The sequence below is a fragment of the Lepidothrix coronata genome, unplaced genomic scaffold, assembly GCF_001604755.1.
Source record: "Lepidothrix coronata isolate B3197 unplaced genomic scaffold, Lepidothrix_coronata-1.0 Scaffold35, whole genome shotgun sequence".
NCBI lineage: Eukaryota > Metazoa > Chordata > Aves > Passeriformes > Pipridae > Lepidothrix > Lepidothrix coronata.
In genome coordinates this window covers 6,051,195-6,068,068 of record NW_016690215.1, presented here as the reverse complement: position 1 = coordinate 6,068,068, position 16,874 = coordinate 6,051,195, and the positions used below count along the sequence as shown (strand labels likewise).

At 38.4% G+C, this 16,874-nt stretch overlaps 1 protein-coding gene across 7 annotated transcripts in view; it reads left to right on the top strand.

The window, feature by feature from the left end:
• SCML2 (sex comb on midleg-like 2 (Drosophila)) overlaps window positions 1-16,874 on the top strand; it is a 70,057-nt gene that overhangs the window by 39,211 nt on the left and 13,972 nt on the right. For all 7 annotated transcript variants that reach the window (XM_017812347.1, XM_017812349.1, XM_017812348.1 and 4 more), the window contains 3 exons: window positions 7,705-7,955; window positions 12,680-12,815; window positions 14,625-14,828. In XM_017812347.1, coding sequence (XP_017667836.1) covers window positions 7,705-7,955; window positions 12,680-12,815; window positions 14,625-14,828 — 591 coding nt within the window. The remainder of the gene's footprint in view (window positions 1-7,704; window positions 7,956-12,679; window positions 12,816-14,624; window positions 14,829-16,874) is intronic.

The window sequence follows — 16,874 nt, the reverse complement described above, 5'->3', positions numbered from 1 at the left end:
TTGGTCATTCTGAAATTCAGTCATCTCTTGGGTCCATATAACTTCTGCTTTTCATATGCTTTAAGAAGGCTTTTAAAGTTTGATATCTTTTGCATCGTTTTTTTTATTCACTCTTTTTCTAGGCCAAATGTATTGTGCTTTTCTGTTTAACCAGAATAGATTGTAATTTTTACTTTACTCAGTTGAATAATAGAAAGCTATGCCTAAGAATACTCTTGTATTGCTCTGTAGCTAGTTGTGTCTGAGGCTTATGATTGAAGTACGTGGCAGATGACTGGAGATTTTCAGAACAATTTCTATTTGCTATTTCTGTAGAAATTTATTTTACTGTTTAGTTATTATATGCAAATGGCAGTTACTTAGGCAACCCACCTCTTTTGTTTATAATGGAAGTAAACTCTTTTCCATAAAAGAGAAAAAACAAAAGAACAACTGGGGACAAGTCATGACTGATTTTAATATAAAGTAGTATCCATCACTAAGATGTGAGCAACCTCTGGAGAGGGATCAGTTTCTATATATTCATGATCCCCACAGCCTTATGAAGCTGGATCTTTGAAGGATGAAGGTGATGCAAGAACTCATAAAGGAGGAACTGCTCTCTGTGCTCTACAGGAGAAAAATTTGGGGGACCAAAGGAAGACAATGAAGTAATTAAAAAAAAAAAGTGATACACTGTAACTTTTATCCTTAGTCATATTCCTCTTTCCCTCTCTGTCTCCCACTCTTCCACATCCTGTGTTCCCTCATTGCTTTTCTCCCAATTCAGTCCATTTATTGTCAGTGAGAGCAATCTTCTTTCATTACGCTAATCAGCCTGTGATGTTAAAGGTCTCCTTCAAAAGCTGTCTGCAGCAATGAGAATAGCACAGGCTCAAGCAGAGATTTAAAAGTATCTCATTCCCAAATCTTTTTTTGTGAAGCCTAGCCATGATGATGATGATGATGATGATGATGATTTGTCTATTTTATGAATTCTTAGTTTAGTTTTATTTAATTTTCAGTTCATGTTCTCAATGCTTACTTTGGTAGATTTTACCAAGCTAGATACTGGAGATGGTCTTCTCTGTTACTGATGAAATTATGTGAAAATAGCTGTGCTGTATTTTCAGCTGAGTTGCACATGATTGTTGCACATGATTGTGCAACATCAATATAAACCTAAGTAAGTACTGCCCTGTTTGCAGATGAAACAAAAGAAGTGCTAAAACTTCAGACAGAGCTAGTTAGGTCTGTGAAAAGACTACGTTGTTTGGAGTAGGCAAAAAAATCAGATAAGCATGGTAATTAAGTTTCATAAAAGAAAAAAAAAGGTGAAATGGTACAATTCCATACTACTGGAGGTTTCATTTTTCTGTCAGTGCAGCCAGCTTCTCTTCATGAGCAGGTCACAGTAGTTAAGTCAGGCACATACAGTAAGCAGATTTATGCTGTCTTCAGAATTGTACATGAAAAACTCCTCAGTGCTTCAGGCTAAAATCTGATTTGCCACATTCTCTCAAATGTTAAGCTTTTTTATTTGGTATTAATGTTTCTTGACATCCTGCAGCAAGGCCTGGATGGTGCTGCTACAGTGCAGTAATCACTTAAATAAAGGTTTTGCCTTTCCCAAAGCTGTGACCTTACTGTACGTCTGGTTCCCTTACCATCTTACCATGTTTATTTATAAGGTAGTTGTAATTTTCTTGTAAATTGGAAGTACTCCAACACATGTATTTTTGACTGCTGCGTGGAATTTTTTTTTTTATTTGCACTTGTTCAGGTCTTATACTTCAGGTATTTCAGTATACTCAGAGCAGAAAGTTGTACTACTGTACAGACCTCTTACCTGCAGCTCGAGTAATACAAGACCCTACTTATATGGAAACTAAGCAGTAAAGAGTTAGTAAGTTACTTGTGCCAAACCCCACAGCAAGTGGTTGTGAGTGTATTTTTTCCAAATCTGTGTTAGTACATATAAGTTGTGCCCAGAGTATCAGTGCTGTCATTCAGATACTGAGACAAAACAAATTGTGGCACTGCGCTATCCATGCTATATTTTTTTTCTTCCTCTGAAGCTTGTTGCATTTTATTATTTCATTTTGGGCTCACCTTTCATACTGCTTATGGTGTTTGGGGAAAAATAATGGCAAAACCAGGGCAGAATCAGTAATGATGGGGTAAAAAATCAGTTTGTTAAATTTGTACCTGAGTGTAGGCTTGGGCTTTGCTAGTCTTGTTGCTAGATTCATCATCAGCACACTGAAACTCTCTTCAGGTAACTCAAGTTTGTGCTGCTTTAATAGTTTATGAGGTGTTTACTAGTTCTCTTCCTTGTTTTTCTTCTCAGATTTTTATCAACAAAATACAGGGGATTTTTTTTTTTTTAGTTAGGTTTGGTTTGGGTTGGGTTTTTTTGCTGATGTGGTTGCAGTGGCAGTGCTTGTTGATGGGTGAGACTAGAAAGGTCTTGGTTTCTGGGCACTAGCTGAGAGACTTTTGCAGGAATTTTTCTTTTGTTTTGCTTGTACCCCCTACTCCCACACATCCCTTGCCCCAGCTGAGCTATTAAAAGTGGGGTTTTTTGAAAGTGTTATGTGTTAATTTGGCTAGCAGTGGGTTTTGATGCACCTTAAATGATATTTTTGCTAGTCAATTCTCTAGTGGGTCTGTCTTGCCTGTCTCTTGAAAATATGGGAGACTAGGGCTAGGGATGAGGGACTGAAGGTGCTACAATGCTGCCTGGCAAAGTCAGGAGGAGAGAAATGCTTTTCCTTTCCTCCAGTTTTGTCTTGTGTTGCTTGGAGCCCTCCATTTCACCTTTCAAGGCTGTGAAAGGCTAAAAATTTGTGCAGAAAATAGCAAGAGATTTTTTTGCTTTCTTTTATTATACTGGCAGTAGAAACTAAAATCTAGAAAGAGGAAAATTGCATGTTGTACTGTCCATGTCTTGCCAAGGTGGATGTTGGAGTTTCCAAGTGCAGTGTTGCTTTTTAGATAGCAAAATAATTACTTTTAACTGATTTTGTATCATAGCAACATATCAATTAGTATCTTGCAGCTACCTCTTAATCAGAAGTAATCCAAACACAGATAGAAAGAGGTGGAATGTATTACAGATATTTATGCTTTTGTATGGCTCTCTTGTTCAATTGAGACATAAGGACATAAATTTTTATAATCCTTGGCAATAAGCTGTTTTGAAAAATTGCTAATCTTTTCCACTTCCTTTGCCAGTTGTCAAAACTATCATGATAATAACTTACAGTATTAAAGAAGGTTAATTTTATAGTTAAAATTCCAGGCTAGAACTCGGGAGATATATTTCCATTACTTCTGCTGTGGAATGCTCACATGGATTTAGGGTAAATTGCTTAATCTCTTTGCCTCATTTTCTTCAGCTGTAGATGAGAGAAGGACCTAGTTTTTATATTCTCAGAAGAACGTTGGATTTGTGTATCAGTGGGGGCATAGGAACAATGCTACAGTACAAATAGAATAATTTCCATCTCGAAAGAAAACCTAGTTTAAACAGTGAACTGCTGTTTTTACTGTCCTAATTGGCACCTTCACCTCAGGTAGCAATGCTGTGTTTACAGAATGTACAGCAAAGAGAGCCCCTATATTGCTTTGTGTAATTTCACTTGAGCTTTTTTAAGTCTTGTCTTGTAATTGCTGTTCGGTGACACTAACTGAACAGTAGATTTATAATGTTTAAATATTACAAATCTGAACCTTTTTTCCCCTGCTTTGCATAAAAACATGGAGTGAAACTGTCACTGTGGATTATTTGAGGGAATTTTAGTAATTAGAATTGCATGAGAATTCAGGCTTCTGAGCTGTCATCTGTTCCATTCCCTTCCCTTCCCAAGTACTAGAGGTTTCAGTAACTTCAGATTTCACAGTTGCCTTAAATATCTGACTTATTCTGGCAAGAGATCTTGGAGATAATATTCTGGGGTCAAATTTTGCAGACCTGCCTGTGTCTGGGCAGTTTTTTTGCTTCTGTGAAGTAGAATTTGGCCCTCATGTGAAGTCTAATCTGTCATGTCCTTCTCATGCAAATGAGCTCAGTTGACTGCAGTGGATCTGCTTGTCCTAACTAGGGCTGAGTTGCAGCCACACATCTTTAGGCTGTGAGTTCCAGGATACAGGATTTGCGGTTTCTCTTATGTACACTGGACACAAAGTTTGTAGGTGTTGGCATTCTCACAGAACTGCTTGGGGGGGAAAAAAGAAGAATATTTTGAAAGAGAAGTGATTGAAAGTATGAAAGCTGTTTGTGAGTTGCACGAAGGTAGTCACCTATAGCCCACACAAACATGGCAGTATAACTAGAGGTCTGTGAACTTTGAAAATGCTGTTTAGTTGCTAACGTTACTATGGTGAAGTATGTCTGTATAGTGTGGTCTCTGCTGTTTGGTTATTGAGAGTGCCAGTACAGGTTTTGGGTGTAAATAAGACACTTAGGAAGGAAAGCTGTGCATCCCACTCCATAAACTGGAGCAGTGGATATTTGTGTAGAAGAGCAACATGACACAAATGCTTGATTTTGTTTGTGCAAATGAGAAGGCCTTTGTGATGCAAAGCAGCATCCTGAAAAGGCAAATGTGCTTTTTTGGTTGTAAATATCCCAACTAAATACTGCAGTAATTGCAAGCAGAGCTTGGCATTTTTCCTCTCTATTCTCTTCATCGTTATATTTTAACAAGTTCTCATGAGACTATTAAAATGTCTTAGTTTTTGGAACATGTGGCCATGTGGGGATAACTCTGTCTACAGATGCAGTGGGTTGGCAGCTTGATTTTGCATGTCTTTTCATTTCCCTCCAGATCCTGTGACCCGGTGTAACCTTTGGTCTCCCTCTGAAGGCCGGGCTGAAGGAAGTATGAGCAGGTGACTGATGATCACTGTCAATACAGCCTGCAGACAATATGGGAATTACTTTAGCAGTCTCCCACTCCCTTGCGCTCCCCCCATCCTCTCTTAAATCAACAAATGCAAATAGCAGCCTCCTTATTTGCTGCTATCTCGAGGAGGCTGTCCAGGCAGCATGGGCTTTGTTGCAGTCCTGCCTATTGAAAAAAGCAGCTTCAGCCCTAGGCAGAAGGAAAAATACCGGTGGGACCTGATTTCCCCCCCCTTAATGGTTAATGCTGCTAATATTTGCTCCTCTGGCGTACACAGGTAGGAAGATGCTGAGATAAGGTAGTACTTGATGCGTGTGGTTCAATAGTGCAACCTAAAGTGGTTGGAGCTGATTGCATTGTTACTCTTTGTCCAGTAAATGTCCTTCTGGAAGGGAATAGGGATTGTCCAGTGTCCCAAAACTCATACCTGTGGTCCTAGAACCTGTTGACTTGAAAGTAGCTATGTATTTAACATTATCTGTGTCTTTACTATGCGAGAACAGGAATGCATTTGCTAGATTTCAGCATAGACAGAGGCACAAAGAATTTGTTAAACATCTCTTTACAAGGTCATGATTGTTTTGTTAAATGCATAGTTGTGTGGCAAAAGTAAATAGCTGCATTTTATATTGTAAGCAAATACAGGGCACAATATGTATTACTGCATTGTACAGCATATAGTTGATATTGTTTTGCTTTCCAGACATACAGCTTAACATGAGTTGCCATTCAGGGACATAAAAGTAATGCTGTGCCAGCATTTGGTTAAAATTCTGTTCATCTTATTTTAAGCTGTCATTGCATATGAAAATACATTTTGGTATACATAAATAAAAGGAAAGTGATCGCTTCGCACATCCAGAAGGTGGTCCTTCTCAGATACCTAGGAAATATCATGTCTGTATTTGATGTGTTAGGATTGCAACCAGAGATTTCTTCTGAACTGCCATTTAGGAATATTAGATTAATAACCGAATCAGGCAAATAGCAGTGTATGTAAATGATCCTACAGCTCTAGAAATGGGTGTCAGGAGTACTTGTATTTTATAAGAAGTCTGGGCACAGTGTGTATTTCATCTTACTGTGACATTTTCTATTGCAAATACTTAATAACAGTTAACTCCTGAGTAAAAATATGGAGTTAAAGTAACAGTTGTAAAGCTAGGTGCTGGACTGTTGAGTATCACTCAGAGAGCTAGACATTAAAACTGTTACTCAGTCTTTATATGTGTTATTTTCTTGAGATCTCATTTCAAATTTATCTTTGTGTTTTATTTTGTGTTTTCCTTTGTTACCGGAAAGCCTCAACATAGTTATCTTTTCGGAGAAGAAATATTCCAAAATCACAAAAATCCAGAAGTAGCAGCCCCGTGTGCTCCACTTCCAGTCTGCATTAGTGCTTTGGATCAGGCACTGGTGACTGACGTAGTTAAAGCTTGCTTGAACCCTAATTTGCAATACTTCAAAGTTATGTCACATTAGGTTCATAGTATTTAAGGTTATGGTAAATCACTTGAGTTTCACCATCAGTGAGATGCAAAAGGCTGTGGTAGGAGCAGTGTGATACTAGAAAGCTAATTTTGAGCGTAAAGGCTTAAATATGTTGTGTGTTTCTTTATCATACTTCTCAACAAGGGTGGTTTGATGTCACAAAATTTCCTATTTTCATCTTCTTACCTGCTCTGCAACTTGTAAAATCTATCTGCCTGCCAGCAAGCAGGTCAACAAAATGGAATATTTATTGGCCTTCTGGACTTAGTATTTGCTTTTTTTTGGCCACAGGTGCCACTATAGCATGGTGTGGCACGTCTTTTCAGTGAGGATATGTCCTTATATGAAGGTTCTGTTTGGCATCCTTTTAGTGTTTTAATCTGTCCGTTGGGTTGGAAATAGATAAAATAAAATCATCATTGTTATTTCAGAGAAGAGTGAATTGGATGGAAAAGACTCTTAACTAGGAAGTTCAATTCAGTGAAATCTGATCACATCCTGCAGCTTCACACCAGATTATAATACATATTGGATCATATGCATATTGGATCATATCCAAGTGGATATCTATTGGGATCCCATATTGAATTTGTATTGGGATGGGAGATTCACTCATTTCATGGGAGAAAACCACTTCAATGTAAAGAATGAATAAAAATGATACTTTGTGTTTGATTTTTGGATGTCCTTCTTCCAAATGCTTTGAGGCAGAAAAATCTGGGTCTAGTTATGTAAACTTAACTTTCTAAACTGGCATCTCAGAGAAATGCTCATTAATGACTTTTTACCTGTCATCAGTTTTCGTTGTCAGTGGGCTGATTTTTTTTGCCGCTCAGAATTGTTTTGTAGTGCCCTGGAAGTTGTTGGCATGTCTTGCAATTGTGAAACGGCTCTTAGAGGAAAGGGGATATATTACAGGCTGTATAGTTTTTAGCCTTCTTCATGAAGGCCTTCTTGATGAATGGCACTTTATAAATATCATAATTAAATTATGGGAAGCATTTATAAGGTGAGTGGATTAATTATTTTTGGGTTTTTTTTTGTTATTTTTTTTTCGTTATTTTTTTTTCCAATTCTTATTTGAACGTTTTTCTCTTAGGAAAGTTCCTCTGAAAGAATGGGTACAAAGAGTTCTCTCTTTGGCTTCAATAGAGTTACATAGTTTCATGCCAACCACTTAAGTTCAAAATACAAAGTATATTTATTTTACAATGTAAATTGTGCAGTACACTTTTCTTTTTTTAAGCCTTTGTTAGAAAAGTTGCTTTCCATTGTTCATTTTGAGGTTTTCCCCCCCTTCCCTTTTGTTTTTGTTTTTCCTCAGTTTCCATTACAAAGAGCAGTGCAAAAATCCAATCTTCCCCTTCCAAAGTGACCCGGCGTTCAATGCAGTCTCCACAGAAATCTGCTCCAGTACCAGCACAGCGAGGCAGGAAACCAGGTCGGGGCAAACCCCCTGGACAGTCTGCAGTTCCCAAGAAGGGCCGGTCTCCTAAAAATATTCCCCTGACAAAAAGCACCTCTCATACTGAAAATCTTAAAACAAGGAAAAAAAGTTTAAAACCTGGAAAAAAGGTTAGTCCTTATCTACTACTTTACTTTGTACTGCAAAATTTTGGAGTGAGTTTTTTATTATTATTATTATTAAATTTTCTGTCTTCTCTTCAGCCTTCAGGGCTTTACTGTTTTCAGCAACTGATTACAAGAAAAAATCTAGAATAGCTATCCTGGAATATTTCAGTGTAAGAGTCTGTGGATTATTTTATTCCCAAACAAGATTACTAAATTATTTATGGGTGAGTAGTTGGTGTTGAAAAATGCTATTCTGGAATAGCCATTCCCAGTAAAATTGCAAGAGCCAGGAAAGCCTTTAAGCTTTTTAGTCCGAGTTAGTTTGTTACTGAACCATATATATAGCGTGTGTAATTTTTTTATTTTTTTGTTTTGTTTTGGGTTAGAAACAAAAGAACAGTGAGGGCTTTGTTGCATAATTTAGGCTTCTTAAGCATACAGCTGGATTTGCCAAATGAATCTCGTGGATACACCCTAATCCGGGAGATACTACTAGCATGAAGCACAAAGCTTCTTTCAGGCAAAACATTTCTCTAGGTGTGGGCCTAATTCTGCCCTGGTCTGAAAGACATGATGCCTTTCTGCCTTTGTCCCTGCCAAGCTGAGTCAGATCTGAGTGTTGGCAGCTGCCTCCAGCTTCACCTGCAGTGGAGCTGTTTGATCAGGTACACATTGACACTGCTGTACCCTCACCCCACTTCCCGCTCCCATGTGGTACCAGTGCTGGTGGGTAACCTGTCTGAGTGAGATAGTTCAGGGAGCTCAACTGGTAGACAACTAGCACAACATCCGTCCCTCTTATTTCCTTCTTTGTCTGCTCCACCCCAAAAAAGCACAAGTGCTACAGCTGCTGCAAGGAAGAATAGGATCACAGCAGGACAGATTTCAGGCAATTTGGATTGCTGTGGAAGTACGATCTATTTTCTGAGGCTTGCTCATGCACAGCAGGCTGTCAAAGAGGAGTAGCAATCCTGCAGTGTCTTTCCTCAGGCAATCTACTCCTTCTTCCTTTGCATTAGCACTAGTGGGAGGTGGGGGACACTGTTGGATTTTTTTTTTGTGTTCGTTACCCACTCCCCTCCAAAGATTAAAAGAGTAGAAGTTTTGCGGCTTTTCTCCTTCACTCTATATCAGTGTGGGCTGTGGGATCTATTGCTAGTGATGTGTGGAAAGGGGTGAAGTAATGGCACAGGTGGGAATTCTCCCTTCAGTGACAGTGCTGATCAGTGTCAAGTGCTAGTGAAGTAACATTATTAGAGCGTAACCAGAACTCTCTAGTACAAAACTGGAAGCAGCACTTTGTTGAAATGATGACCACAAGATAAGAAATGATCTTGGGGACCAGAAATTGAAAGCTGAGCACTGTCTTCTCTGCTGCCTGCCCCTTCCAGTCAGACATCCAAACTGGTAGGCAACTGATGGGATTGGTCTCCAGTTTTGTTTGTCTCTTGCTTGGTGTATGAAAGTGCACAGAGGCACAGATTAAAGAGGAGAAGGGTGCTTCCGTTCAGCATTAGCTAGTGGGTGGCGTGTTCTCCACAAGTCTGGGGAGGTTTTAAAGTACAGCATTGAACACAGGACTGTCAAATCTTAAGGTCTTACTCAGGTATGGCAGGATGCGCACTTTCACGTATGAAGTTTGTTCTCTCTCTCATTAAAAAGAAATCGAGAGGCTTTATCTATCTTTTGAAACAATAGTTGGAGATATCTTGCCCTTAGAAGAGGCTTCTGGGCTCAGACTGGATGTCTCAAAGTGTCTGCTTGGAGCACTGCATTTGACACCTGATCTGTGTGAGGTACCTGGGGGAACTGATGGAGAATGGGGGTTTACTGCTGACACTCCCTGTCTTGGGGCAGTGAATCTGAGATGCATAGTGAAATCTGTGCACTGCTGATTTCCTCTGGCAACAGAGTTGGTTTCGCAAAATCTAAGTTTTGATGTATCTAATTTGGGAGTTTTACTACATTAACTTTTGCATCAAAAACTTGAAAAATTAGCTCCTTTTGAGAATTCACAGAAAGTTGTTATTGCTTTGGTACATGGTTAAATTGCCAAGATGTTATACATCTGTGCAAGCTTTTCTTTGGACTGTTACACCTGTTGGCATAAGGGTAAAGAGGTGAAATGCAGCTTTGTGGGAATTGTGCACAGAGTGTATCTGACATGGAGTGCCATACAGCCTGTATACCTCACAGGACATATGCAAATGGTATGTGCCTAGAGATTTGAAAGTGATTTTTTTTCTTTTTTTTTTTCTTTCTCCCCCAAGACTGATCCAAAAAAACTCCTCCAGATTTTAGACTGAATAATTGTGCTTCAGGTGTGAGCTGGCTGTGTGATAGTTCAAAACCTCTGTATTTAGAGAGATTGGTCTATGCCTGTTACTCTGTAGTTGTTTGAATTTCTTTGCCCTTTTAGGTTTGTTATGCTGCAATGTTTATCACTGTGCAGATATTAACTTTTATTGCACAGCTAGGAATGTTGAGCCCTTGCGTCATTTTTCTCCTTTATTTAAATTTTTTTCTAAGCTGCCCTACAAGCAGGAGATGCATGATGGATTTTGTTTTCCATTTGTTTCTCACAGTTTGCACTGTATGTTTTTACTCTGTCATAATGAAGAAGAAACCTCTTTACATCTCTTTCATTATATTTTAAAAGTACATTTGCATAACAGTGCAAAGAATTCCTTTCAGAATTTCTTGAGGAAACACCTTGGTCTGAGTATGCGTAACAGCCCTAAATTCAACCTCACAAAAAGAGTTTTTAAGCGTCAGGGTAAAGCCAGTGGTTGAAGTTGGCCCAGTGGTACCAGACTCTGAGCAGTGCTCTCTGCAGGCAGACAGAAGTGGCAGGGACCAGCCAGCAACAGCCAGACCAAGGAAACGTGCTGAGCCCTGCTGGGAACATGGCCTGCCTTGTGAAACACCATGGCATTGGGCACACAGCTTGCTGCTCCTCAGTGTGGGATACAAAATGAGAGCCTCAGCTGAGCAACTGTAATGTGCTATGTTTTCTTCTGAGGGAGAAGGTAGGAGATGTCTGGCTGGCCTCACCACACTTGTATGTTAGTATGGAGAGCAGATGGTTCCTCTTAGTTTAGTGTTTGTATTTTGTTTTCATGGCTATATTTTTCCCGATTTCCTCATCGTTCTCCTTGACTTGACCACCCATATTTTCCAGCATGGTGATGGACAACTGCCGCCCCTGCTCCAGGGGCCCTTCAGGAATATTAGATTTCAGATCAAAAGCTCAATCTTCCCAAGTCCATTTTTGTTCCCTGTATTAAGGATGGAGAGAGACCTTTCTGTCACCCAGTGTGAAGATACTTAGGCAATTCCTGACAAGTAATACATCACTGCTTGGTTTTGTATCTAACCTGTGCCACCTCATCTCGTTCACAATGCAATGCCAAACCTTGGCAGTCTATTCCTTATGTAGTGATTCCACCAGTGCCATATTGCTAAGCACTTCTCGAGTGAAACCTATCTTCTCTGAACTATAAGAGGACCATAATTTTTCTTCAAAGTGCCCTGGATTTCAGAAGGAAGTTAATTGATTCTTTATAGATGCTGTGAAGAAGTTAAGCACCGCTTTTTTTAGGGAAGTGTATGTTTTGATTGCTTTCTATATTGTTTTTAATACATTATTTGGAAAATATGCTGCTTCTAAAAGTGTGAAGGATGAATACTGCTAAATGGAAGAGGGCTTAGCCTTCCTTAGGGACTTGACTGAATTTTTATTTTACTATTTATCAGTTTTAACAGTAAATCCTTACCATATGACCACAAGTCTCTGCTGCCTTCAGCAGTGTCAAGACCTTGACTAATCTCTTATATTCTTAATTTTTACTAGGTGAGAGAATGAGAATTTTATCTGTTCTCATGTGAGAATAAGTAGTGAAGGGAGAAGTGATCAACTCTAATTTATTCTTTCTTTAATTTTCATGTATTTTCATAGTATGTCAAACCACATTAAAAAGGTCTTTCTTGTGCACATCTCTTTTCTAAAGCCCAGTCCAAACCAAATTACAAAAATATTCTCCTTTTCTCAGGTGGAAAAGATAATGCACACTGACCAATTTCGAAATCTCTGTGCTGCAAATGGTGGTTGTCTGTCATATGATAAGATTCAAATAAGTTTGGTTTGGGAACGGGAAAGGTTTTGGCAACAACATGACTGGATTGTAATGACAGGTTTATTTGATATCTTTCATGAAGCACCTATTCCTGAAAGCAGTTACTTGAGAATTCCAGCTCCTTCAGAACAAGTTGAGGGAAAATGCAGGTTCGCTGTGATGTTGATGTTCAGATGTGACTCAGGTTTTTTATAGCAATATATACACAGCGCAACTAACTTACTTGAGTTGTGATAAACCCAGGTGATTGGAAGGGCATGGACAGGAAAATAATCCAAAACACTTCTGTGCTTTGTAACACTTAGAAGAGTTCATAAATTTGTATAGAAAGCTTGCTCTTTTCCCACTTTTTAGATAAAGATGGGTTCCTTTATAAGTCATTTATCTTCTACTTCGTTACTAAAGTAGCTGTAAATGCAAACTGACAGTTTCTGATCTTCCCTTCCACAACTTTACCTTCTTTCCTGTGTGTGACACTTGTGTAATAAGGAACCACACAGATTCATTAAGATGGTAACTGATAGCAGAAAGGTTTTGCAGACTCTTTAAAAACGTTAAACATTTTGACTTTGTTTTTTTTTCTCTAAACAGAAAAAAATCTTGCCAGAAAAACCAACTCCTGCATCTCCTTCTCCTCAGTCATCTCCTGAGGGGGACAATGGAACTACACAGATACATAAAGATGGATTTAGTTTGTCTGGTGCAACTGCAGCAGTTATATCCACAGGTAAAAGACAAAGAAAAAAATGTTTGAAATGGCTTCCATGTCAAAGAAAATAATAGTGTCATTTTATGGCAAATGTGCTACAAACTTATTACTAAATCATTTTCCAACTACCTTATTTTTTAAAGATATTTGTAGGAACCAGAGTTAGTTTGCAGAACTAGTATTTTGATGCCTGCATTACAGCAATAAGTGCTGGGGCACAGGGGCTTTTGATAGATCTGCTAGACCTGACAGTTTGTTCCTGTCTGAAGAAGGAAACTGTACAGTTCTTTCATGTCTGTCCCACTGCCTAATGTATGAAATAGGAGTAGATGTAGCAATGATATTCTGATATCATGCAGGCTGTACTGTAATATAACAAAATGGAGATTTTATCTTTGTATACCCTTACATGAAAAGAAACAACTCTGTTAAAACCCAGTAAAGGGAATCAGAGGGAATACATTCTTCTTTCCTCATGTTTGAAATGCATTTTGAAAAGAGTTGGCAGAAAAGAAATAAGTTAGTAAATGAACTAACCCATTGAGGAACTGGTAACTCTGTTGTGAAGCAATTTTTGTGTTGTCACATGAAATCTCGGATCTTCCTAAAAATGCCATAAATTATGCTAATTTTGTTTGGGATGCCTTTTTACATTTAAAACCTGTTTTTACAATTGAAGTTGTCAGGCTCTTCTCACTCCCAATTTCAGTCATGGATGAGGAGAAAACATGTACTTTTTTCCTAGGAAAATAAACCTTTTGGAAGGCAGTTGTTGTTGAGCCCAGACAGAAGATGCTATAGAAACTATTTTTGTTGATTTGTAGCTTTGATTATTTGTACAAATAGGTTTCCTCCAATTTGCAGACATCAGAGAGTAAACAGATATGGATGAGGACTCTTGTGGAAGTACTTCAGTTTCAAAAGTCCTGGTTTTTATCTAAGTGCAAGTCATACTACAGTTCAGAAAATGTCAGTCTTTTGTGTAATAGAATGTTTAGATTGTTTAATCACCACAGAGGCACATTTCTTTATTAAGCTGTAATAATGTCTTGGGTACAATTTTTGTCATGTGATAGTGAAGTTGAACAAGAAAAAAAAATCATCAGTTGCATCTTTTTCCCATGTTTTTCTGCCTTGGAAGTCTCTTTGGAAGACAATTTCACATTGTTTCTTTAAAAAGTGTTTTCAAAAGTCCTGTATGGTTTTTTTTGTGCTAAGCTTACAGTGTTTCTAGAGAAGTGTTTATTTTATTTAGCAGAGAAGGCCGTGTTACAGTGTGGGAATCACGTGTGAGAGGTTTGGATCTTCTGAAGGTACAGGCCTTCAGTAGCCATTGTGTGTGTATGATGGCCCTGTGTGCATGTATATGTTAGTGCCATATGAGTGTTTCAGAATGAGCATCAGTGGTAGGTATATAACATAGGGTTCTCTTTGTTGCAACTTCTTAAACAGGAAAAAATTTAGACAGTAACTTGGTCAGACCAGCTTTTTAGAATTGTGTCTTAGTCATTTAGAGTATCTGCCAGTAATTCATACTTTATTGGAACTAGTGTATGAGCAGAGATATCAAAATACGAGTCTTGTTACATTAGTGAGGTAGAGAAGGGCTTCAGAGAACAGGAAGAAAAAGTGGGTTTAGTACTCAGGCAGGAGAACCTCGGCGGAAGAGCACTTTCTGCATGCTCTGAAAGCATGTGTGCATGTTCAGCTTCTTGAGTTGACCAGCACATCTTTTCCTCGAGATTAAAACTAAAATGACACTTTGCAGTTCTAACTTGGAAACGTGTCTTGGTTTCTTGGCAGTAAATATGGCTTGTACCTTTTCAGTGTGTGTTTATGTCAACAAACATGGAAATTCTGGGCCTCACCTGGATAAGAAGAAGGTTCAGCAGCTTCCAGACCACTTTGGACCAGGTCCTGTCAATGTGGTACTTCAGCAGGCTGTACAGGCTTGTGTGGATTGTGCCTATCAAGCCAAAACAGTCTTTGGATTTCTGAAATCTGGCCATCACGGAGGGGAAATGATAACTGGTATGTGAAGATGCTTGGTTTCTTCTGTTTCTTCACTCGGTTGTGAACTTGAGGCAGGGCAGAAGAACTGAAGAACTACAATGAATTTATATCACTTTTGTAACTATGTAAACACAGGCAAGAACATATACTTGTGAACTCCTTCACTACTGGTGGTGAGTGATCTATCTCACTCTGGATTCAGAGTGATTTGAATAATTCTTTAAGTTAGAATTTAGCAATAGCAGTGTTAAATTCCATATGCACGGTTAGGCTCTTATACTAAGCAGAGCTTGTGCACCTCATTTAGCAGCTGTAGCTAAATGTTTGTAAAGTAAACTCAGTACAAGTGAAGTAATCAGCTCTATTAATTCAAGTCATTTGCATAATCTTATCCGTACTTGGTGTTCTTAATGCATTAACCAAGTGAGTGACAAGTCTCAAACTAATCTGTTTAGCTTCCAGGCAAGTGATTCCACATGTTAAAGTTGCTGCTGCTTCTCTTACCCCCTTCCCCAGAACTGCAGCACGATCTTCATCCACCTATGTCCCCTAATATGGAATAGGTTTATTTCTATTACATTTTGATGGCAGGTCTGTAGATAAATTATCTTTATATCTCAAACTGAATAGCTGCTCTTGACTTTTTTTTCCTTCTAGGCTAGGAAATATTCTATATAGCAGTTAGCACATCAATTCATAATTCCATCACTGGTGATAAAAAGACTTTGCATGACTTTAATCTCTTTAGATTAACACCAGATGTGAAAGATGATTAGTGGAATAGAGGTTCAGTTAAATACTCATAAAGATGTTGCTGCATAACAATATTTAAAAAGCAGCACCCCAACCTGTGTACAGCAGAACTACAGTAATCTTGCTTAGGCATCCCCATGAGTTTGTTCACAAAATGGATGCTGCTTCTCAGCTGTGTAGTGAAGGTTTAATGGCATTGTATATGTGTGGTTTTGAAACTGATACTGTTTTATTTTTGCAATACCATGAAAGTTTTTTATATTATTAACTCCTTGTTGTACCTAATTCAGACAAGTCAATTTTCTACAGCAAAATGCACCGAGATGTTCATTGCCAGTATTCTGTTTGTGATTGTTTATCATGAAGGACTAAATCATAGGCCAGTGGTGACTCTGGGCTGTGACTGAGTAGTTGAAAATAAGTATTTCAAATAGCAGAAAGAAATTTCAGATTTCTCATGAAGTTGTGGATTGTTTACATTCAAAAATTCTTCACAAAAAGGAAGTATTGTTCTGCATCTGGCTTCACCCCAAGGCCTGTATTCAGAGAAATCAGCTCTGTAGCCCTGTATTTGAGGAACCTGGTGATGTAGACTGCTCCTGAAGTAGAGTCCTGGTCCAGGTGATAGTGAGCCACAAGATCCCAGGGGGTTTCTGGTGTTCTTGAGCTCTTGCCTTCTCATTGGCTTGTCAAACAGGTTGCTGAGAAGCAGGTGACCAAACAGTCTCTGTCACTGTATCAAAAGTTTGTGTGTTATATTTTGTGAACCACAAAAGATGACTTAGATTAATGTAGCACATTGGAGGTATATGTGTGCATGAACAGCAAGGAAGAAGAGGAAAGCAAGAGTAGAATAAAATAAGGAATTACAGAATGAAATTTTAAGAGTATTTGCTTGTAGCTTTTCTTGATTTAAAGTGGTTTTGGTGGGTGGTTTGTTGTTCACGTTTTGTTTAGGTTTTTTTTTTAGACAAGAAAAAAGGATGTTGCAGCAGAAAACAAGAAAAGAAATCTAAATCTTTTGGGGAACTGATGCTTTCATGGCAAGTTTTATACCTGCTGTAGGAGGAAACTGTACTGATGAGGACATGGATAAAATAATCTTGCTAGAATTTGTGGAATAATTAGGGGGTTCTTTCAGTTCAGCTGCCAAGGAAAATAATTGTTTTGAATAAAATTGAATTTAGAATTTTTCCATCTTTTCTTACTCAAACAAAGGCACAAACCCTTTTATTTTTGCTTGATGCATAAGGTTTCAATTCAGGCAAATATAACTGAAAGGAAATTAAAAGCTTGATTAGCAAGCCCATT